The sequence below is a fragment of the Tachyglossus aculeatus genome, chromosome 6 (genome assembly GCF_015852505.1).
Source record: "Tachyglossus aculeatus isolate mTacAcu1 chromosome 6, mTacAcu1.pri, whole genome shotgun sequence".
Taxonomy (NCBI): domain Eukaryota; kingdom Metazoa; phylum Chordata; class Mammalia; order Monotremata; family Tachyglossidae; genus Tachyglossus; species Tachyglossus aculeatus.
In genome coordinates, this window is record NC_052071.1 from 43,448,633 (window position 1) to 43,474,081 (window position 25,449).

Here is a 25,449-nt window from a genome sequence, read left to right on the forward strand (position 1 = left end):
GTTGACGTCCAGCCCTGGGGAACTCGAGCGAGGATCGAGTGTGGATGGCTCTCGGGGAAGATGCCATCCTCTCCTAGTGAGATGGTACCTTGAGAGGGGCCTGAGTGTCAGATGTGTCTGTTTATCGTTATATAGTTCGCTCTCAAGTGCTTAATAAAGTGCTTTGCACACAGCAAGCCCTGTGTGAATGCATTTCACTCACTGAGAGCCTTGGTCAAGGAGAAAACCCTGCTGTGGCCTTGTTTCTCAGGCCTGAGGAGTTAGTCAATCAATCCTATCTATTGAGCACTTACCCCGTGTGGAGCACTGCACTAAACTCTTGGGAGAGTAAAATGGGGATTAAGACTGGGAGCCCCAGGTGGGACAGGGACTCTGTCCAACCCAACTTGCTTGTATCCACCTCAGCGCTTAGTACACTGCCTGGCACACAGTAAGGGCTTAACAAATACCGCAATTATTATTATCATTGTTATTCATTCAATCATATTTAATGAGCACTTACTCTGTGCAGAGCACTGTACTAAGCACTTGGGAAAGTACAGTACAACAATGAACAGTGAAGTTCCCTACCCACAATGAGCTTACAGTCTAGAATATTATTATTACAATATAACAATAAAACAGAGTTATAGACTATTCCCAATAGTGGGTTTATTGGAAGTCTGAGGCAGACGATACACCACTAGCTAGAAACTGAGCTCTTCCACTAATTTGCTCTGAGACCTTGGGCAAACCACTTAACTTCTCCACTCCTCAGGATTCCTGACCAAACAGTCTGCTGACAGCCTTTGATGACAAGGGGATTCATAAGGGATAACTCCTGATGGGTCCAGAGCATGTCTGCTAATTCTGAGGTATTGAACTCTCCCGAGCACTTAGTACATTGGTCTGCACATACTAAGCACTCAATAAATACCACTGATGGATTATTTGTTAAGCACTTACTATGTGCCAGGCACCGCACTAAGGCTCTGGGGTAGCTAGATATAGGCTAATCAGGTTGCACACAGTTCCTGTCCCACGCGGAGCTCACAGTCTTCATCCCCATTTTACAGACGAGGCAACAGAGAAGTGAAGTGACTTGTCCAAGGTCACACAGCAGACAAGTGGCAGAGCTGGAATTAGAACCCACGTCCTCTGACTCCCAGGCTGGTGATCTTTCCGCTAGACCGCCCTGCTTCTTCAACTCTTCTCCCAGGGGGAATTATTAGTAGGAGCTGAGTCAGAGGCTAACGAAGCCTTCCCAAGGCTGGACTCCCCAATCCTCTCCTTCCCTTCAGTGTGAGCTGCCGCCCCAGCCGCTGCAGTCCACACCACCTCAGTACCACCTCCCACTGTTTGCCCTACCTCCTCCTCCCCAAGATCCTAATGCAGGGCCCTGCTCACACTCAGCGTTCAATCCCGGCTCCGCCACATGCCTGCTGTGTGGGCCAGTCGCTTAATTACTCTGGTCCTCAGCTACCTCATCATTAAAATGGGGATTAAGACTATGAGCGCTATACGGGACGGGAACTGTGTCCGACCTGATTAACTTGCATCAAATCCAGAGCTCAGTACGGTGCCTGGCACATAGTAAGCGCTGAACAAATACCAAAATAAACAAAAAGTGGCCAACTTCACTCCTCCCATTGGCTCAGGGTTAACAGTATTAATTCATCTCTAGAACTAGGAGTGTTTCAGTGATTTCAAACCATGGCCTCTGCTCTCTATTTATTTTACTTGTACATATTTACTATTCTATGTATTTTGTTAATGATGTGCATCTAGCTTTATTTCTATTTATTCTGATGACTTGACACCTGTCCACATGTTTTGTTTTGCTGTCTGTCTCCCCCTTCTAGACTGTGAGCCCGTTGTTGGGTAGGGACCGTCTCTATATGTTGCCGACTTGTACTTCCCAAGAGCTTAGTACACAGTAAGCGCTCAATAAATACGATTGGATGAATGAATGCTCTGCTTTGGAGGCCTTTAGAGGTAGAGAGGCCAGGGGTAGGAGGGGAAACTGCTTTAATTAGGAGAGCCTCAAGTGCCCCTGTTAAATTCGTTCGATGTAACAGGGAGCGATAAACAGAGTAAATGACCAACGCCTTCCCCTCGAAGGCCATGGGTGTGTAACTCAACTGAAATACAGTCAGCCCCATGGAGGGTCAGGGGAGAAAGCCAAGGTTGGGGGAAACAGAGAAGCAATGTGGCTTAATGGGTAGCGCCCAGGCCTGGCAGTCCGAAGGACTTGGGTTCTAATCCCGGCTCTGCCACTTGTTCACCCTGTGATGTTGGGCAAGTCACTTCACTTCTCTGGGCCTCAGTTATCTCATCTGGAAAAAAGAGGTTAAGACCGTGAGTCCCACGTGGGATAGGGACTGTGTCCAACCTAACTTGTGTCTACCCCAGCGCTTAGTACAGTGTCTGGCACATAGTAAGCAAATGCCATTAAAAAAAAAGAAGAAGAACAGGGCTGAGAGAAGCTACTAGGCAGGGGCTGTGTCTGGTCTGAGTGTATTGTATCTACTCCAGGGCTTAGTAATCAATCAATCAATTCATTCATTCATGCAATCATATTTATTGCACGCTTATTGAGTGCAGAGCACTGTACTAAGTGCTTGGGAGGTACATTCAGCAACAAATAGAGACAATCCCTGCCCACAACAGGCTCATAGTCTAGAAGTGGGCGGATATTTATTTTGCGCTTATTGTGTGCCGAGAACTTGGGAGAGTATAATACAACAGTTATTAGACATGTCCCCTGCCCACAAGGAGCTTACAGCCTGGAGGAGGAGCTTACGCATTAGAAGCGCTGCACAAATACCACAATTACTATTATTATCTTGATCATTATTATTAGACACTTTCTTCTCACTGGGTGCTTAGCTTAAGGACTACCTACAGGACCAGCTTGCTGTCTCTTAGTCTAGCGATCAGAGGTATTTCAGTGAGCACTGACTGAGTTGAGAGCACTGTATTAAGGGTTTGGGAGACTCCAATGCAGTTGTTAGATATGCTCCCCGCCCTCAAGAAGCTTCCAATCTAGTGGGAGCTTGTGGTTTTGTAGGACACGGCATCCGGCTTGAGAGCAGCCGGTCTGGGCTGCTTGGTTGAGGAGTGAGATGCCCTCTGATCTCTCTGCTCTCTACTCCAGCTACAGACCAGCCAATCTAACCCCTCTTTTTTAAAAAATGGTAATTGTTAAGCTCTTCCTATGTGCCAAGCACTGCACTAAGCACTGGGGTAGATACAGGATCGTCAGATGGGACCCAGTCTTTGTTCCACATGGGGCTCACGGTCTAAATTAGAGGGAGGAGGATTAATCCCCATTTTAGATGAGGGAACTGAGGCCTAAAAAAGTAAAATGACTTGTCCAAGGTCACACTCCCCCTGCCCTCCCCATCGCCCCGACTCGCTCCCTTTGCTCTAATCCCCTCCCTGCGTCACAGCACTTGTGTATATATGTACATATTTATAATTCTATTTATTTTTATTAATGATGTGTATATATAATTCTATTTATTTATAATGATGCTACTGATGCCTGTTTACTTGTTTTGATGTCTGTCTCCCCCCTTCTAGACTGTGAGCCCATTGTGGGCAGGGATTATCTCTATTTGTTGCTGAATTGTACTTCCCAAGTGCTTAGCACAGTGCACTAGAATAAATAGAATAAATATGTACAAGATAGAGTAATAAATATGTACAAACATATATACATATATACAGGTGCTTTGGGGAGGGGAAGGAGACAAGCTGGGGGGGGGGGATGGGGAGAAGGAGGAGGGGGAGAGGAAGGAGGGGGAGAGGAAGGAGGGGGCTCCGTCTGGGAGGGGGCCCGTTGTTGGGTAGGGATTGTCCATGTTGCCAAATTGTACTTCCCAAGCGCTTAGTCCAGTGCTCTGCTCACAGTAAGCACTCAATACTTCTCCTTCCTCTCCCCCTCCTCATCCCCCCTGCTTTACCTCCTTTCCCCCCATAGCACCCGTATATATTTATATATGTTTGTACATATTTATTACTCTATTTAACTTATACATATTTATTCTATTTTGTTAATATGTTTTGTTTTGTTGTCTGTCTCCCCCTTCTAGACTGTGAGCCCGCTGTTGGGTAGGGACCGTCTCTATATGTTGCCAACTTGTACTTCCCAAGCGCTTAGTACAGTGCTCTGCACACAGTAAGTGCTCAATAAATACGATTGAATGAATGAATGCTCTGCACACAGTAAGCGGTCAGTAAATACGATTGAATGAATGAATGCATACTGACAGAGCAGGGATTGGAACTCAAGTCCTCTGACTTCCAGGACTGTGCTCTTTCTGCTGGGCCACTGCTTCCTTCCTGTCTTTTCCAACATACTGCCCACACTTTTCCCTTGCTCAGAGAGCTCTCCTCTCCAAACCAAGGCACACCATATATCCCTGCCCTTTTTAAAGCCCTCCTAAAATGGCATCTCCTGGGAAAAGCATTTCCTGGTGAATCCCCCTCCCAGCCCTGCCATCAGATTCATGCATTTCTCTATTTATTCCCTGGTAGCTTTCATTTACATTTATTCTCTGGCTCTTAAGGCTGGAAGATTGGCCAATTTACGACTGTCTTCCCCATTGAAATGAAAGATCCTAGATCAGTCAGCCAATCAAATTTATTGAGTGCTTACCATGTGTAGAGCACTGTACTAAGCACTTGGGAGAGTACAGTAGAACAATTTAACGGAAACGTTCCCTGCCCACAACGAACTTACAGTCTAGAGCACTTGATGGCAGGAATCTCATCTTTTACTTCTCTTTTGTGTTCCCCAAGCATTTTATCCACAAACTCCAAACTCCATATTTTCTAGTAGGTGCTCTATAAATGCTGAGATCACTGGGAGTTTGCAGTGCCCAGGCTCTGCCCACCACTGCGGTGGCTGAGGACTTTATAAATAAAACATCGGTTTTATTAGCTTTTTCTTAGTTAATGAGAAGGTTAGCTTGTTCTGGACTGGGGCCGGGGAGGGGAAAAGGGTAGTCCTGAGGTTTCAAAGTTCGTTCTTTTTCTTCACATGAATACCCACCGAGATTATAAGTCCCTTACAGGGAAGGCACTATTCTCAAGTATATTCCCAAAGGCCTCATACTGTGCTGGATCCAGTCGCCCCTCATAAAAATATTAGTAATAATAATGATTAGTACTACCATTATACTGTTAATCATGAGAAGATGGATGATCTCCTTACTGTGCCTCGTTCTCTCCTGTCCCGCCGTCGACCCCCGGCCCACGTCCTACCCCTGGCTTGGAATGCCTTCCCTCCTCACATCTGCCAAACTAGCTCTCTTCCCCCCCTTCAAAGCCCTACTGAGAGCTCACCTCCTCCAGGAGGCCTTCCCAGACTGAGCCCCCCTTTTTCCCCTCCTCCTCCTCCTCCCCTCCCCATTTCCCCCCACCCTACCAGCTTTTTATTTTCCATTTTATTAATGATGTGTATACAGCTACAATTCTACTTATCTATTCTGATGGTATTGACACCTGTCTACTTGTTTTATTTAGTTGTCTGTCTCCCCCTTCTAGACTGTGAGCCTGGGGTAGGGACCGTCTCTATATGTTGCCGATTTGTACTTCCCAAGCGCTTAGTCCAGTGCTGTGCACACAGTAAGCGCTCAATAAATATTTCTGGAGAAGCAGCGTGACTCAGTGGAAAGGGCCCGGGCTTTGGGGTCAGAGATCACAGGTTTGAATCCCGACTCTGCCACATGTCTGCTTTGTGACCTTGGGTAAGTCACTTAACTTCTCTGAACCTCAGTTCCCTCATCTGTAAAATGGGGGTGAAGACTGTGAACCCCACATGGGACAACCTCATTACCTTGTTTCCCCTCCCCAGCGCTTAGAACAGTGCTTTGCACATAGTAAGCGCTTAACAAATGCCATTATTATTATTAATAAATATGATTTAATGAATGAATAAAGTTGGAAAGATTCTGATTTGGGCAAAAGGGGAACTTTCCCACCTGTGCCCTCGAACCTTCCCAGAAGAGTTTTTTTTTAAGGAACAGGAAAGACAAAGTAGAGGGAATGGCGAGGGGCTGAGGGTCTACATAGAGGAACCCTGATTAGCTCATAACTACCCCAGCTCTTAGAACAGTACTTGCCACCTAATAGGCGTTTAACAAATACCATCATTATTCTTAATAGATCCACACATTCATTCCTAGTGACCGGCAGGTGAGTCCGCAGAACAAGCGTTCTGTGTTGAAACATTTAATTGATGATTTAATTGACATTTAATGAGACAAGGGTCACCTTGCTATAGTAATGTGTTTCTATTAATGTCTCTCTCCCCCTCTAGACTGTTGCTCGTTGTGATGCTGGGAATGTCTATGTTATATTGTTCTATTGTCCTCTCCCAAGCGCTCAGTATAGTGCTCTGAACACAGTAAGCGCTCAATAAATACGATTGACTGACGTACTGTTGGGTGGGACTCTCCTCCAGAGATGGCAGCTGGGAAAGAAGGAATTCGATCATCATGAACTGATTCTTTCATTCATTCAATCGAATTTATTGAGCGCTTACTGTGTGCAGAGCACTGTACCATCCCTCCCCGTCCATCATGCCTGGGTAATCCCGGGGATAGCTGTGGATGAGAAGGAGATGAGCATATAATCGAACATCATTCCCCTCACTGTCACTGCCCGGGCAAATCAATCAATCAATCGTATTTATTGAGCACTTACTGTGTGCAGAGCACTGTACTAAGCGCTTGGGAAGTACAAGCTACCAACATATAGAGACAGTCCCTACCCAACAGTGGGCTCACAGTCTAGAAGGGGCAAAGAGAACCACTGTTCAGTCCTTCAATCGTATTTATTGAGCGCTATCACCACAGCTGTTAAGAAAATGAAGCACCTTGGCCCAGTTTGTTCAATTCATTCATTCACTCGTATATATTGAGCACTTACTGTGTGCAGAGCCCTGTACTAAGCGCTTGGGAGAGTACAATATTACAATAAACAGATACATTCCCTGCCCACAGTGAGCTTACAGTCTCCAGGGGGCTCTAATAATAACAATAATAATAACAATAGCTTAACAAATAATAATAAGCACTAAACAAATATTATAATTATAAGTATTACTAATATAATAATTAATGATAATATTGCTAATAATTAATAATACTAATATTATTGCTATGGTATTTGTATGGTATTGGTATGATATTTGTTAGGTGCTTACTATGTGCCAAGAAAAGTACTTAACAAATAACTTAAAGTAACCAAGCACCTTGACCTAGTTTGTTCCGTTCATTCATTCACTCGTATATATTGAGCGCTTAATGTATGCAGAGCACTGTACTAAGTGCTTGGGAAAGTACAATACAACAGTAAACAGTGACATTACCGTATGTTATGGTATTTCTTATTTGTTATTTGTTATAAGTTAACAAATAACATAAAGCAACCGAGAAAATAACTTAACAAATAATAATAAGCACTTAACAAATACCATAATTGTTATTATGGTTATGGTATTTGTTAGGTGCTTACTATGTGCCAAGAAAAGTACTTTTCTAAGCACTGGGGTAGATACAGGGTAATCAGGCCCCACGTGGGGCTCACACTTTTAGTCCCCATTTTACAGGTGAGGTATCTGAGGCACAGAGAAGTTAAGTGACTTGCCCAAGGTCAATCAATCAATCAATCAATCAATTGCATTTATTGAGCGCTTACTGTGTGCAGAGCACTGTACTATCCCAGCCCCGCCATTTGTCTGCCGTGCGACCCTGGGCAAGTCACTTCACTTCTCCGTGCCTCTGTAAAGTCATCTGGAAAATGGGGATTCAGACCGTGAGGCCCAAGTGCTCTTAGCACAGTGCCTGGCACATAATAAGCGATTAATAAATACCATTAAAAAAATATTTAAATGAAACTAGGGCCGTAACGGACGGCTTTTATTTTTATCTCCTTCCCATTACTGTCGCTGCCCAGGCAAAGAGCAGCACTGTCACACTGAGGGTCAGACAGCCCCTGCTGCTAAAAAAGAGAAGCAGTGTGGCCTAGTGGATAGAGCCCGGGCTGAGAGTCAGAAGGACCTGGGTTCTAATCCTGGCCCTGTCACTCATCTGCTTTGTGACCTTAAGCAAGTCATTTCACTTCTCTGTGCTTCTGTTAGCTCATCTGGAAAATGGGGATTAAGACTGTGAACCCCACGTGGGACAGGAACTGTATCCACCCTGGTGATCTCAAATCTACCTCAGCGCTTAGTACAGTGCCTGGCACCTCGCTTTGCTCTTAATAATAATAATAATAATGGCATTTATTTATTCATTCATTCAATCGTATTTATTGAGCGCTTACCGTGTGCAGAGCACTGTACTAAACACTTGGGAAGTACAAGTTGGCAACATATAGAGACGGTCCCTACCCAACAGTGGGCTCACAGTCTAGAAGGGGGAGACAGAGAACAAAACAAAACATATTAACAAAAGAAAATAAATAGAATAAATATGTACAAGTAAACGCTTACTATGTGCAAAGCACTGTTCTAAGCGCTGGGTAGGTCACAAGTTGATCAGGTTGTCCCACGGGGGGCTCACAGTCTTAATCCCCATTTTACAGATGAGGGAACTGAGGCCCAGGGAAGTGAAGTGACTTGCCCAAAGTCACACAGCTGACAATTGGCGGAGCTGGGATTTGAACCCATGACCTCTGACTCCAAAGCCCGGGCTCTTTTCCACTGAGCCACGCTGCTATTCTCCCACCTCCCAGCCCCACAGCCCTTATGTCTCTATATGTTGCCAATTTGTACGTCCCAAGCGCTTAGTACAGTGCTCTGCACATAGTAAGCGCTCAATAAATACGATTGATGATGATGATGATGATGATGTATATATGTCATTTTATTTATTTGTATTGATGTCTGTGTCCCCCACTTTAGACTGTAAGCTCATTGTGGGCAGGGAATGTCACTGTTTATTGTTGTATTGTACTTTCCCAAGCACTTAGTACAGCGCTCTGCATACAGTAAGTGCTGAATAAATATGATTTTTATCTCCTTCCCATTACTGTCGCTGCCCAGGCAAAGAGCAGAACTGTCACCCTGAGGGTCAGACAGCCCCTGCTGCTAAGAAATAATAATAATGATGGTATTTATTAAGTGCTTACTATGTGCAAAGCACTGGGCCGCAGTGGATGAGATTTATTTTTATCTGGGTCTTTCTGAAAATGTAGAAAATGTAAAAGGGACAGGGTTGCATTGGGTTTACTGTCACGGAGTTCACTCTTTCCCTTCTTGCTTGTTGGGCTCTCTTAATAATGGGAAAATCCATGAACGGTGTTTACTGTGTGCGGAGCACTAGCGTGGCTCAGTGGAAAGAGCCCGGGCCTTGGAGTCAGAGGTCATGGGTTCAAATTCCGGCTCCGCCACATGCCTGCTGTGTGACCTTGGGCAAGTCACTCAACTTCTCTGAGCTTCAGTTCCCTCATCTGTAAAATGGGGATTAAGACTGTGAGCCCCACGTGGGACAACCTGATCACCATGTATCCCCCCCAGTGCTTAGAACAGTGCTTTGCACACTGTAAGCACTTAACAAATGCCAACATTATTATTATTATTATTATTACTGAGCCCTTGAGAAAGTACAACAGAGTTGGTAGAAACGTTCCCTGCCCACAAGGAGCTTGCAGTCTAATGTGGGGGAAAATAAAATGGAACTGTCCTTTATCCAGGACTCAGTTTCTTCTTCTGAAAAATGGGGATAAGGTAGTGAGGCTACCGTACACTTCGTTCCTCTAATGCCAACCTACCTCGATCTCACCCCCGACCTCTCGCCCTCGCCTGCCTCTGGCCTGGAACGCCTGCCCTTTTCATATAATAATAATAATAATAATGACGGCATTTGTTAAGCGCTTACTATGTGCAAAGCACTGTTCTAAGCGCTGGGGGGGATGCAATGTGATCAAGTTGTCCCACGTGGGGCTCACAGTCTTAATCCCCATTTTTACAGATGAGGTCACTGAGGCTCAGAGAAGTTAAGTGACTTGCCCAAGGTTACACAGCAGACTTGTGGTGGAGCCGGGATTCGAACCCATGACCTCTGACTCCAAAGCCCGGGCTCTTTCCACTGAGCCACGCTGCTTCTTTTCATATCCGACAATCGCTCGCCCCCACTTCAGAGCCTTACTGAAGGCCCACCTCCTCCAAGAGGCCTTCCCCGACTAAGCCCCACTTTTCCTCATCTCCCACTCCCTTCTGCAGTCATCCTCTCTTGCTCCCTTTATTCATCCCCCCTCCCAGCCCCACAGCAATCATGTCCATATCCGTAAACTATTTATTTTTATTGATGTCTGCCTCCCCCTCAGACTGGAAACTCCTTCTGGGCAGAGATTTTTGTTCATTCATTCATCCAATCGTATTTATTGAGCGCTTACTGTGTGCAGAGCACTGTACTAAGTGCTTGGAAAGTACAATTCGGCAACAGATAGAGACAATTCGTACCCAACAACGGGCTCATAATCTACAAGTTTGTCTACTAACTCTATTGTATTGTACTCTCCCCAGTAAAGTGCTCTGCCCACAGTAAGTGCTCAATAAATACAGTTGGTTTATTGATGGATTGAGAGGTCTGAGCTCATAACCTGGTATTTACCCCAGGGCCTCGAATATAGTCAGCACTTGAAAAATGTCATTATTTCTTGTATTTATCCGTGATGCCGTAACTTCAATGGGAAGGGCGTTTTCCACCAACTTTATTGAAAATAATTTTCCTCGGGGGCCTGATGGCTTGGATTCCCCCAGTGTTTTGAAGTGGGCTCAGCTGTGTGACCCTGGGCAAGTCACTTCACTTCTTAGTACCTCTGTTACCTCTTCTGTAAAATGGGGATTAAGACTGTGAGCCCAAGTGGGGCAGGGACTGTATCCAATCTGATTACCTTATATCTACCTTCTCTACTCAGAGAAGTAGCATGGCTCAGTGGAAAGAGCCCAGGCTTTGGAGTCAGAGGTCATGGGTTCAAATCCCGGCTCCACCAACTGTCAGCTGTGTGACTTTGGGCAAGTCACTTAACTTCTCTGTTACCTCATCTGTAAAATGGGGATTAAGACTGTGAGCCCCCCGTGGGACAACCTGATTACCTTGTAACCTCCCCAGTGCTTTGCACATAGTAAGCGCTTAATAAATGCCATCATCATTATTATTATTACTCCAGCTCTTAGTACAGTGTCTGGAACATAGTAAGTGCTTAACAAATACCACGATTATTATTATTAAGGGCTAAATGATCGCTCGGGATTCCAGCCAGCCATGGAATTAACGATTTTATGGATCTTAGATTGGGAGCCCTGCTGAGGGACAAGGGCTGTGTGTGTATTAATTCTTGCCCAGCACTTAGTAATAATAATAATAATTATAGTACTTGTTAAGCACTTATGTGCCAAGCACTGTTTAAAGCACTGTGTGGCGGGGGGGGGGGACAAGGTAATCAGGTTGTCCCACATGGGGCTCACAGTCTTAATCCCCATTTTACAGATGAGGGAACTGAGGCATAGAGAAGTGAAGTGACTTGCCCAAGGTCACAGAGCAGATAAGTAGCAGAGCTGGGATTAGAACCCATGATCTCTGATTCCCAAGCCCGGGCTCTTGCAACTAGGCCATGCTGTGTGAGCCTCATGTGGGACATGGGCTGTGTCCAACCCAATTTGCTTGCATCCACCCCAGCGCTTAGTACAGTGCCTGGCACATAGTAAGTGCTTAACAAATACCACAGTTTTTATTATTACTATTTCTCCTACGGCTACTACCACCACTACTGCTACCACCGTTACCGAGGCCAGAGGGAACACACTGATCCAGTGTTAAGGGCAAAGAGGGTGATTTTGATTTTTTGGGTTTTTTTTATTTTCAAAATCCTCCTGTAGGTAGCTGGCAGGGCTTTTTGAGAAAAAAACAAAAAACAAAACTAGAATTGCCCCCGGATTTTCCCCCTTCAGACCCCAGTTGCCGTTCAGGTCAATTGATAGTTTCTCCTTTTACTTTCCCTCCAGCTACCTGAATTGTTGACATCTGACTAATACTTCACTTTTGAGAAACCGATGGTAAGCGGAGACGGGAGTGGAAACAATTTATGTGGCTCTGGGCACCCTGTATGACCGCAGTGGCTTGGGGATTTGCATGTTGGGGTGGAGGGGGTTTGGGGGGAGGGCAGGGGTCTCTCTGTGGGGTGATTCCCCCAACCCCGGCCAGCTCCCAACCGGAATTCTGTACCTTCTCTGTCTGCAGTTTGATCGTCTGACATGACACAACATTGTGCGGATCGCTGTGGTTAGAACGTAAATAAGCATCATCATCATCATCAATTGTATTTATTGAGCGCTTACTATGTGCAGAGCACTGTACTAAGCCCTTGGGAAGTACAAACTGGCAACATATAGAGACAGTCCCTACCCAACAGCGGGCTCACAGTCTAAAAGGGGGGACAGAGAACAAAACCAAACATACTAACAAAATAAAATAAATAGAATAGATATGTACAAGTAAAATAAAGCAGTGTGACCTATGGACAGAGCACGGGCCTGGAGTTAGAAGGACTGGGAATGAATGAATGATGACATTTGCTAAGCGCTTACAGTGTGCCAAGCCCTGTCCTAAGCGCTGAGGTAGATACAGGGTAATCAGGTTGTCCCACGTGGGGCCCACAGTCTTGATCCCCATTTTACAGCTAATAATAATAATAATGATGATGATGGTATTTGTTAAGTGCTTACTATGTGCAAAGCACTGCTCTAAGTGCTGGGGAGGTTACAAGGTGATCAGGTTGTCCTGTGTGGGGCCCACAGTCATAATCCCCATTTTACAGATGAGGGGACTGAGGCCCAGAGAAGTGAAGTGACTTGCCCAAGGTCACACAGCAGACAAGTGGTGGAGCCGGGATTAGAACCCACACCCTCTGACTCCCAAGCCCGGGCTCTTTCCACTAAGCCACGCTGCTTCTCGACCAGGGTTCTCATCCCGGCTCCGCCTCTTGTCTGCTGTGTGACCTTGGGTAAGTCACTTCACTTCTCTGGGCCTCAGTTCCCACATCTGGAAAGGGATGGATTAAGATTGGGAGCCCCAGGTGGGACAGGGACTGTGTGCAACCCCATTTGCTTGTATCCACCCCGGCGCTTAGTACAGTGCCTGACACACGGTAAGCACTTAACAAATACCACAATTATCATCATTATTATCATCATCATCATCATCAATCGTATTTATTGAGCGCTTACTGTGTGCAGAGCACTGTACTAAGCGCTTGGGAAGTCCAAGTTGGCAACATATAGAGACGGTCCCTACCCAACAGTGGGCTCACAGTCTAGAAGGGGGAGACAGAGAACAAAACCAAACGTACTAACAAAATAAAATAAATAGAATAGATATGTACAAGTAAAATAAATAAATAGAGTAATAAATATGTACAAACATATATACATATATACAGGATGGAGAGGGGGATGAGGGGGAGAGGAAGGAAGGGGCTCAGTGTGGGAAGGCCTCCTGGAGGAGGTGAGCTCTCAGTAGAGCCTTGAAGGGAGGAAGAGGGAGGGCATTCCAGGCCCGGGGGATGACGTGGGCTGGGAGTCGATGGTAATTAATATTATTAATTATTATTATTAATTATTTATTAATTATTATTATTATTAATTACCACAAGGCTTGTCCCAGAGTAAGTGCTTACCACCTTCTGCTCATACACCATGGCAATGATGAACTGAAAGGAGCCCTGCCTAGCCCTGCTAGGGTCCTTTCAGTCATTCTCCTAGACTGTGAGCTCGTTGTGGGCAGGAAATGTGTCCACCAAGTCTCTTCTGAACTCTCCCAATCGGTTTGTACAGTGCTCTGCACACAGTAAGCGCTCAATAAATACCACTGATTGATTGATTCTATTTCCACGGCTGCACGGTGGGGGAGACAATAGCTGCCTCTCTGCATGACCCAATCAAGCATTCGGTTGTATTTACTGAGCACTTACTGTGTGCCGAGCACTGTACTGAGCACTTGGGAGAGTACAATACCACAGAACTGGTAAATACGTTTCCTGCCAGCAACAGGCTTACAGCCTACAGGGAGAATTTATTCTCCCTCGGGATATGGGGACACGGACCTGGGAATCAGGAGGTCATGGGTTCATTCAATCGTATTTATTGAGCACTTACTGTGTGCAGAGCACTGTACTAAGCGCTTGGGAAGTACAAGTCGGCAACATATAGAGACAGTCCCTACCCAACAATGGGGTCACAGTCTAGAAGGGGGAGACAGACAACAAAACAAAACATGCGGACAGGTGTCAAGTCATCAGAATAAATAGAAATAAAGCTAGATGCACAGCATTAACAAAATAAATAGAATAGTAAATAACAGTGCTCTGCACCTAGTAAGCGCTTAACAAATGCCATTATTATTATTATTATGGGTTCTAATCCTGGCTTCGCCACTCATCTGCTGTTTGACCTTGAACGAGTCACTTTGCTTCTCTGGGCCTCAGTTCCCTCATCTGGAAAATGAGGGTTGAGTCTATAATTCTATTTATTTATGTTGATGCTATTGATGCCTGTTTTGTTTTGTTGTCTGTGTCCCCCCTTCTAGACTGTGAGCCCGTTGTTGGGTAGGGATTGTCTCTGTTGCCGAAATGTACTTTCCAAGTGCTTAGTACGGTGCTCTGCGCACAGTAAACACTTAGTAAGTACGATGGAATGAATGAATGAGCCCCACGTGGGATGGGGACGGTGTCCAGCCCGATTTGCTTGTATCCACCCCAGCGCTTAGTACAGTGTCTGGTGCATGGTAAGTGCTTAACAAATGCCATGATTTATTTTTAAAGGAGGTGAAATCGGGGAAGACTGCCCCACAAATCCCAGGAGGCTCCTGCGAAGAGCGGCCTTGGGGAGTATGGTCCCACCTCCCCTCACTGTAAGCCTGCTCCCGTCTTCACTCCCCACTGGACCACATCCGAGGGCAGAGGGTCAGCCCTTAATCAGATCCAGCCTCTTCTCTCCCTCTTTCTCTCTCCCTCTCTCCTCCTGCAACCCAGCTTACTCCCTGGGCTCCTAGACTGTAAACCCGGTGTGGGCAGGGATTGTCTCTTGTGGCTCAGTGGAAAGAGCCTGGGCTTTGGAGTCGGAGGTCATGGTCTTCACTCCCCACTGGACCACATCCGAGGGCAGAGGGTCAGCCCTAAATCAGATCCAGCCTCTTCTCTCCCTCTTTCTCTCTCCCTCTCTCCTCCTGCAACCCAGCCTACTCCCTGGGCTCCAAGACTGTAAGCCCGGTGTGGGCAGGGTTTGTCTCTTGTGGCTCAGTGGAAAGAACCCGGGCTTTGGAGTCAGAGGTCATGGGTTCGAATCCCGGCTCCGCCACTTGTCAGCTGTGTGACTTTGGGCAAGTCACTTCACTTCTCTGGGTCTCAGTTCCCTCAACTGGAAAATGGGGATTAAGTCTGCGAGCCCCACGTGGGATTACCTTGTATCTACCCCAGTGCTTTGTACATAGTAAGCGCTTAATAAATGCCATTATTATTATTATTATTATTGCTGAATTGTACTTTCCAAGCGCTTAGTTCAGTGCTCTACACACAGTAAGCGCTCAATAAATATGATCGAATGAATGAATGAGCGCCTTGCCCACATCCCCTCCCTAGCCTGGAACTCCCTTCCTTTCCATATACGCCAGACCACCACTCTCTCCACCTTTAAAGCATTATTGAGATCACACCTCCCCCAAGAAGCCTTCCCAAAGAAGCCCTCTTTTCCCCGGCTCCCCGGCTCGCTTCTGTATCATTTATAATAATAATGGTATTTGTTAAGCGCTTACTATGTGCCAAGCACTGTTCTAAGCATGAGGGAAGCAGCATAGTCTAGTGGCAAGACCCCGGGCTTAGGAGTTAGAGGATGTGGGTTCTGATCCTGGCTCCGCCACCTGTGTGCCGTGTGACCTTGGGCAAGTCACTTCACTTCTCTGTGTCTCTGTTACTCCATCTGTCAAATGGGGATTAGGACTGGGAGGCCCACGTGGGACAACCTGATTACCTTGTGTCCACCCCAGTGCTTAGTAATAAAAATAATAATAATAATGTTGGTATTTGTTAAGCGCTTACTATGTGCAAAGCACTGTTCTAAGCGCTGGGGTAGATACAAGGTAATCAGGTTGTCCCACGAGGGGCTCACAGCCTTCATTCCCATTTTACAGACGAGGGAACTGAGGCCCAGAGAAGTGAAGTGACTTGTCCAAAGTCACACAGCTGACAAGTGGCAGAGCCGGGATTTGAACCCACGGCCTCTGACTCCAAAGCCCATGCTCTTTCCACTGAGCCACGCTGCTTCCCTTAAAACAGTTCTTGACACATAGTAAGCACTTAACAAATACCATCATTATTATGGTTATTATTATTATCTGTAACCTTTGGGCATTTGATATTCCCAGCCTCAACCCCACAACACTTAAGTACACATCTTTAAATTATGCTTCCAATTACTCATTTCTATTAATGGCTGTCTCCCTCTCTAGCCTGGGAGAGAACGTGCCTGCTGATTCTGTTGTATTATACTCTCCAAGCGCCTAGGGCAGTGCTCTGCATGTAATACTAATAATGGCATTTATTAAGCACTTACTATGTGGAAAGCACTGTTCTAAGTGCTGGAGAGGTTACAAGGTGATCAGGTTGTCCCATGTGGGGCTCACATTTTACAGATGAGGTAACTGAGGGACAGAGAAGTTAAGTGACTTGCCCAAAGTCACACAGCTGACAATTGGTGGGGCTGGGATTTGAACCCATGACCTCTGACTCCAAAGCCCATGCTCTTTCCACTGAGCCATGCTGCTTCTCATGGCATGTAGTACTTCTCATGTAGTAAGTGCTCAGTAAATCCTACTAATTAATTGATTGACCTCTCTCTCTCCTTGTCTCCAACTCTGTCTCCCCTTCTCCCTTTCCTCCTCTCTTTTTCTCTCACCTGTTCTTCCTAGAGCCCTGGAGCAGACTGCCAAAGACTTTGTGAAGCCTAGGGAATATTTTCTGGCCAGACCATTGTCACATTCAATTTAGTAGTTATTATTAGTATTAATAATGATGATAAGAATGGTATTTGTTAAGTGCTTAATATGTGCCCGGGACTGTACTAAGAGTCGGGGTGGATACAAGCAAATCGTGTTGGATACAGTCCCTGTCCCCCATGGGGCTCACAGTCTCAATCCTCATTTTACAGCTGAGGTAACTGAGGCTCAGAGAAGCAAAGTACCTTGCCCCAAGGTCACACAGCAGATGAGTGGGGGAGCTGGGATTAGAACCCATGACCTTCTGAGTCACAGGCACGGGCTGTAGCCATTACGCGATGCTGCTTCTCTTAATTGTGGTGAGATAGGGTCTAGGCATAGAAGAAGTAGTTGTGATGAGCCAGGTTTTAGGGACAGAATCAGCAATGCGTCTCAGCTGAGATGTGACTTCAAAGTAGGGGACCCCCCCCCTCCAAAATCTAGTCGTCGGATGGGTCATAGGAGACCCCCCTTCAAATCTAGTCCTGGGATGGGTCACCGCTGACAGAGAACAAGAGGGTGGTAGTGTGGGTAAAAATGAGGGGACACTCCCACTCTGAGCAATATACTAAAAAATCCCCGGAGAGCAGGGAAACTACTGGGATATTCATTAACAATAATAATAATAATAAATAGTGATGGTATTTGTTAAGCACCTACTATGTGTCAAGCACTGTTCTAAGCGGTAGAGTAGACGCAAGCTAATCAGGTTGGACACAGTCCCTGTCCCACGTGGGCTCACCGTCTTAATCCCCATTTTACAGATGAGGTCACTAAGGCACAGAGAAATTAAGTGGCTTGGCCGAGGTCACACAGCAGACAAGTGGCAGAGCTGGGATTAGTCCATCCGGCTCCCGGGTCTGTGCTCTATCCACTAGGCCATGCCGCTTCCCATTATTTCTTCCCTCATTCTTTCCACAGGTCTAATAACCTTAACATCGGGCTGCTGCCGGTTTAAAGTGGACTTTATATAGACATCTTTAGTACAAGAGGGAGGGAATCAAAGGATTACAGAGCCTGTCATTGGTATGTAACTGGCTTGTACACAAGCCAATTAAGGGACTTTCCTGCCTGCCACTCTGAGCTACCTTGTCACCATTGCTCCACCAGAGAAGGGGTGACGAAGCAGCAGAAGGGAAGTGATTTTGAGCGCTTGAGAAAAGGGGGATTATACTAGAGCCCTCCAGCAACTTTAAGGGGCCTGTAGGCCTTGGCTAATCCATTTCTCTAAAGATTCTACAGTCAGAGAAAGCAACCCAGTATACAGAAGAGAAAGCAAATAGTCAAACGTTAAGTCCTGAAACCACCCTTCTGTCCATTTACACGCTGGCCTGGTTTTCCTTATTTTCTCCCCTTTGTTCTTTTTTGTCCGGGCTTCCCACTAAAGGCCCTATTTTGTACTTAAACCAGGGAAGGACAGGATCAGAATTCCTATGAGAAAGCCTAGTATGGTACTCAAGACACAGGGCTAAGTTTAAAGTTTCCGGGAAAAGATCCCTATCCCAAATGGGGCTCAAAATACACAGAGACCACATCAAACCAAGTCCCAGAGTTGCCCTTCACAATGGAAAAGGAAAATTAACCATGGGGAGATTTCATCCATGTGTGTCGCTGCGGAGAGGAGCCCCCTTCCACCCACCCTGCACGATAATCTAATTGGACACATGTCCTCGTCAGAGCCTCCAAAATCTGCCAACAACTGCTGTTGCCTGTTCAGCAATCCAGCTTGCCACGTTGGGTTCTGGCTTCTAAAGTCAGCCTTTACTGCCACTGACCCCGGGGCCTATTTATTTATTTATTTTATTTGTACCTATTTATTCTATTTCTTTGATTTTGTTAACATGTTTTGTTTTGTTCTCTGTCTCCCCCTTCTAGACTGTGAGCCCACCGTTGGGTAGGGACCGTCTCTATAAGTTGCCAACTTGTACTTCCCAAGCGCTTAGTACAGTGCTCTGCCCACAGTAAGCGCTCAATAAATACGATTGAATGAATGAGTGAATCAAGCTGGGCAAAATTGAAGTCATGAAATTTTCTTTCCACATACATTTTCTCTCTCTCTCCTCTCTCTCTCTAGAAAATTCCTCCTTGGAATCCTATGATGTCACTTTTGTGAGGAGGAGGCCAGAGAGACAAGGCTTTGGCCAAAACTTTGCCGTTGTCCCCGGCTCTGCTTAGAGGAAATGCTGCTCTGGACCTCATTACAGTCCGTCTTTTCCTCAGGAAGTTGAGCTGTCCTATTCTGGCCAGCTAACCCCAACCAAAGATAACTGGGATGGCCATCTGGGCCTCTATGCTGTGTCCCCTCCTCCCCTCCTCCCCACAGCTCCCAGCCCGGGGGGAACACCTCGATACCACCCCGCAACACACAGACCCACTTCCCACATGGAAAGACTGATGGCACGGACCAGCCGGGCAGACGGGAACCCTGGAAACCCTTCCTGCCCTGCATTAATCAGTTTCTCTGGGAGAGAGAGGAAAGCTCATCATGTCACTCACTTGACTCCCGGGGAGGGGCCCGGGAAAAAAGTTTGGTTCCATTCGGGAGGTCAGCAGAGAGTGAATTCCAGGTTGGTGAGTTTCCAGTTCAAGTAGAAATGAAGGAAACTTAGAATTGCACTTGAATTTGCTCCCTCTGTTCTCCCCACCCTCCGCCCCACAGCACTTATGTCCATAGCCATTATTGATTTATTTATATTGATGTCTGCCTCCTCCTCTACACTGTAAGCTCCTTGTGGGAGGGAATTTGTCTATCAACTGTTATATGGTTACATTGTATTGTCCTAAGCACTTAGTACATATTTATTACTCTATTTATTTATTTATTTATTTTACTTGTACATATCTATCCTATTTATTTTATTTTGTTAGTATGTTTGGTTTTGTTCTCTGTCTCCCCCTTTTAGACTGTGAGCCCACTGTTGGGTAGGGACTGTCTATATATGTTGCCAATTTGTACTTCCCAAGTGCTTAGTACAGTGCTCTGCACATAGTAAGTGCTCAATAAATACGATTGATGATGATGATGATACAGTGCTCTTCACACACTAAGAGCTCAATAAATATGATCGATTGAATTGCCTCACATTCTTATGCTGTGCGTAAGAGGCCACCTCCCCTCCCCAAAGACCCCTGCTCAGAGCTCAGAGGATTAATTAGCATTTAGTACAGTGTTTTGCACACAATATGCACTCAACAAATATGATTCAGTGAACAATTGAATGAAAATGGCCCAGTGAGCTGGTCTGTATAAACTGGTTCTGCAAGGGTCAGGGGCTAAAAGGTCACAGGTAGCAAAAGACTTTGCATATAGTAAGCGCTTAATAAATGCCGTTAAAATAAAAAAGACATCTGGGAACCCTTGAGAAGCACTGTGGCCTAGTGGATAGAGCCTGGGGATCAGAAGGACATGGGTTCTAATTCTGCTCTGCTGCTTGTCTGCTGTGTGACCTTGGGCAAGTCATTTCACTTCCTCTGTGCCTGTTACCTCATTTGTAAAATGGGGATTGAGACTGTGAACCCCACAGGGGCTCATGCAATTTGCTGGTATCCACCCCAGCCCCTGGTACAATGCCTGGCATAGAGTAAGTGCTTAGCAAATACCATAATAATTATTATTGTTATTAGGTTTGCTAGATTTCTAGGGATCCAACTCTCAGACTTTGCCCTGCCGATTCCATCACTGCTGAATCTAATAAGAATCATAATAATTATGGTATTTATTAAATCCTTCCTATGAACAAAGTGCTGGGTTAAATGGAATACTTTGTCCGATCTGATTACCTTGACTCTACCCCGGTGCTTTGTAAAGTGCTTGGCACGTTGCCAGTGCTTAACAAATACCATCATCATCATCATTATTAGATACAATTCCTGTCCCACATGGGGCTCGCAGCTAAAGTGGAGGGAGAACAGATATTGAACCCCCATTTTACAGTTGAAGAAAGTGAGGCCCAGAGAAGTTAAATGGTCACCCAGCAGGCAAGTAGAGAATCCAAGATTAGAACCCAGGTCCTTTGATTCCCAGGGGACTCCCAACCTGCTCCTTATCTTAGGAATGTGAATAATGTCATTATTAGGTAATAATAATTATAATTATGGTACTTATTAAGTGCTGATGTTCCAAGCACTGTTATAAGCACTGGGGTAATAATCACAGTCCCTGTCCCACGTGGGGCTCACCAAGTAGGAGAGAGAACGGACATTGAATTCCCATTTTACAGATAAGGAAACTGAGGAACGGAGAAGGGACTAGCACAAAAATCACACAGCAGGTAAAGGGCAGTCAGGATTAGAACCCAGGTCCTCCGACTCCTAGGCCTGTGTTCTTCCATTAGGCCACAAAGCTCCTCAAACCAATTCTGCATTCGGTCAGGTAATCTGTCTTCAACACTGGCAACAAGAGGCTCAGATGAATGGGTAATTACTGCCTGTCTTGACATCCAGCCTGATAATAATACTAATAATAAGGATGGTATTTGTTAAGCGCTTACTATGTGCGGGTGGACCAAGTACTTAGTTCAGTGCTTGGCACACAGTGAGCGCTCAATAAATATTGAAATAGAATGAATTCATTCATTCATTCAATCATATTTATTGAGCGCTTACTGTGTGCAGAGCACTGTACTGAGCACTTGAGAAGTACAAGTTGGCAACATATAGAGATGATCCCAACCCAACAATGGGCTCACAGCCTAGAAGGGGGAGGCAGACAACAAAACAAAACATATTAACAAAATAAAAAAAATAGAATGACCATCCAACATCCCTAACCTGCTCTCCTTGCCTCTCTACCTTTCCCTGTAGTAACCCATTACAGACAACTTGCCTATGGCTTTAGATTCTTTTCGCCCACTAATAATAATAATAATAATGACATTTATTAAGCGCTTACTATGTGCAAAGCACTGTTCTAAGCGCTGGGGTAGATACAAGGCAATCAAGTTGTCCCACGTGGGGCTCACAGACTTAATCCCCATTTTACAGATGAGGGAACCGAGGCACAGAGAAGTTAAGTGACTTGCCCAAAGTCACACAGCTGACGTGGCACAGCCGGGATTTGAACCCATGACCTCTGACTCCAAAGTCCGGACTCTTTCCACTGACCCACACTGCTTCTCTAATCTAATCTAACACTAATCTTCAGCGATATCGTGAGGGGGAAAGCAAAGTGACTTGGCTTAGCGGAAAGAATTTAGCCCTGGGAATCAGGCTAATTTCTGTTATACTGAACTCTCACAAGCACTTAGTACAGTACTCTGCACATAGTAAGCGCTCAATAAGTACCACTACTTGACTGATCTGGGTCCCGAGAAGCAGTGTGGCTCAGTGGAAAGAGCCCAGGCTTGGGAGTCAGAGGTCATGGGTTCAAATCCCTATTCCGCCGCTTATCAGCTGTGTGACTTTGGGCAAGTCTCTTCTCTTCTCTGGGCCTCAGTTCCCTCATCTGTAAAATGGGGATTAAAACTGTGAGCCTCCCCAAGACCACCCGATCACCTTGTAACCACCCCGGCGCTTAGAACAGTGCTTTGCACATAGTAAGCGCTTAACAAATACCATCATTATTATTATTATAGAAAGCTAGCAAGTTTGAAGTTCTTGGAAGTGTCTTTTGTTACCTCTTGTTTTTTAATAAATAATAATAATAGTGGTATTTGTTAAGCGCTTACTATGTGCCAAGCACTGTTCTAAGCGCTGGGGCATACAAGGTAATCAGGTTGTCCCACATGGGGCTCACAGTCTTAATCCCCATTTTCCAGATGAGGCACAGAGAAGTTAAGTGACTTGCCCAAAGTCACACAGCTGACAAGTAGTAGAGCCGGGATTAGAATCCGTGACCTCTGACTCCCAAGCCCGTGCTCTTTCCTCTGAGCCATGCTCCTTCTCCATACTCTCTGTCCCTTAGGTTTGTTTGTTTTATGGTATTTGCGAAGTGCTTACTAAGTGTCCCCATTTTACAGTTGAGGAAACTGAGGTACAGAGAAGTAAAGTGACTTGTCCAAGATCATTTGGATCTTAGAGAAGCAGCGTGGCTCAGTGGAAAAAGCACGGGCTTTGAAGTCAGAGGTTATGGGTTCAAATCCTGGCTCCACCACTTGTCAACTGTGTGACTTTGGGCAAGTCACTTAACTTCTCTGGGCCTCAGTTCCCTCATCTGGAAAATGGGGATGAAGACTGTGAGCCCCACGTGGGACAACCTGATCAACTTGTAAATTCCCCAGCGCTTAGAACAGTGCTCTGCACATAGTAAGCGCCTAATAAATGCCATTATTATTATTATTATTATCACACCACAAGCAATTGGCAAAACTGGGATTAGAACCCAGCTTCTCTGTCCTCGGGCCGTGCTCTTTCCACTAGGACAGACTACTTCTCACAGAGTTCATACAGGCCAGCTGGATGGGTCATTTTCTAATTCACCCCCTCGACTCCAAGCAGAGGTTTGGGGTATCTCTGTCATACCAGGACAACCGCATGAAGAGCGTGAGGATGCAAGAGTACACAGCAAGCACTTAAAAAGTTCCACTATTATTATCTTTACTGTTATTAGTGATATCATCGTCCCCATTGTCATTATCTATGGGGTTATGGGGACGGGAAGTGGAGAAGAGGGAGAGGTTTTCTCTGACAGCTGACAGCTGTGCTTGGGAAGGAGACACAGGAAGGGAGTCTGCCCTTGACCTCCTGGCTGTTCCGGCCCACTCTTCCTGGCCTCCAGCCCAAATCATCCTCACCTGTGGCCTCTCCACATCATTTCCCTCAGCTGTTTTGTCTTCAGCCCTAGTACCACAACAAGCGGAGACACAGCCCTGAGAAATGTCTTCCCCCTCCACCTTCATGTACTTGTCAGAATCTGCTCCCCCACCCCACCCCACTTCCAATCATCTTTTTGAAACTTCCTGCCGCTTCAGTCCGGTCTGGATGAGTTAGAGGGGAGGAAAACTGTTCCCCGAGGGCAAGGGATCTAGGAGAAGAGGGCTGACTCTCTTTGGCGGGAGCAGGGGAAGTTACAAAGCCTCCCCCACCAGCCTTGTTCCCCTTCAACCCTCCCCGTGGCAACTTGCAGCTCCTTTCTTCCCAGGGGGAGTTTGACTCCGGACACAAGATGCAGAGAGGAATGTTTAGAGAGAAGGACCCGAGATGGTCGTTTCCACTCTATAATTAACAACTTCCCTCTCAGACAGCCAGCCTGTATTCATGTTTCCCCCAGGGTGGGGAAGGAGAATTCCCTTGAGCTTCTCCGTACTCACCTGTCCAGGGCCAAGGAGCTCTGGGGCTGACTGGAGGTGAAGTCCGGAGACAGGAGCCGTCTTTCCAGAGAGGTCGGGAAGCTGGGGCTGTCGTGCTGAGGTGGACTCCTTGGGGCCAGGAGGGAGCCAGTACTCTCCATAGCACGGACTGAGCGGACCGGAGAGGAGCGAGAGAACCGGAAGGCCGGACGGCTGGTAAGGTGGCAGGCCGGGCCGGGAGGACGGAGCCAATCACGTCTGGCAGAAGGGAGAAGAGATGATAATTTAAGCAAATGTTTTTCCTCCTCCTCGTGCCCAGGTCTATCCTTATGAGTCACTTGGGCTCTCACACTCTCATCTACGCCTCTCTGAGGAGCAGAACCAGGAAGTTTCTCTCTTTCTACTGCTTCAAGTTTCAGGGAGGAAGTGGCCTCAGTCATCAGCTGCTCTGAGAGACAGACAGAAGTGCTCAGAGGCCACCCGCCCTGAGTGGCTCCCAGAGAGGCAGAGGGGAGCCGGGATTTCACCCGTGACTCACTGTAGTGCTCTCCCCAGGAGAAAATCTCCCGGACATTAACTGGAGAACCCCCGGCCGGCTTCTTCTCGGCACTGGGACTGTGCCATTTCGGCCCCGCTCCCCCCACCCCACTCCGAGACGCCCCCGGCAAACCCATTTCTTGTATTAGGGTGCAAAAACGTAGTGTTGTTTCTCTCCCTCTAAAAAATCCCCGAAACCCACCTCGATTAGTTAAATGGAAAAGGTTTCTGATGAACACCCCACCTCTTGAGCTCAATGGAAAAGGCTGAAAAGGCCAGCCGTGGGGTGTTTCAGAGTGGGGATTATCGAGAAACCGAGGCAGAGAGCTCTGAGGGAGGTGGGGGAGGGCGTGGGAGGGAAGAAAGCAAGCCTCTGAGCACAACGAAGCACCGGTCTCGTGGGTTCACCTTTTAAAAACCATTTACCCTGTGTCCTGGGTGGTCTTGCTTTTCTAGTAATTGTGGTATTTGTTAAGCACTTACTCTCTGCCAAGTACTGGGCTAGATACAATTTAATTACATCAGACAGTTCCTGTCCCACCTGGAGGCTCACTGCTAACTGGGAGACAGAACAGGTATTGAATCCCCATTTTAGAGAGGAGAAAACTGAGGCCTAGAGAATTTCAGTGAGTTGCCCAAGGTCCCTCAGCAAGCAAATGGAGAAG

At 46.3% G+C, this 25,449-nt stretch overlaps 1 protein-coding gene across 1 annotated transcript in view; it reads right to left on the reverse strand.

Annotated features, from left to right (window-relative positions):
* The window catches only part of LOC119930109, a 57,520-nt gene extending 32,833 nt beyond the window's left edge, over positions 1-24,687 (reverse strand). Inside the window, exon 1 of the mRNA XM_038748585.1 lies at positions 24,269-24,687. Within this exon, the coding sequence (XP_038604513.1) occupies positions 24,269-24,687 (419 nt within the window). The remainder of the gene's footprint in view (positions 1-24,268) is intronic.
* Between the last annotated feature and the right edge of the window lie 762 nt (positions 24,688-25,449).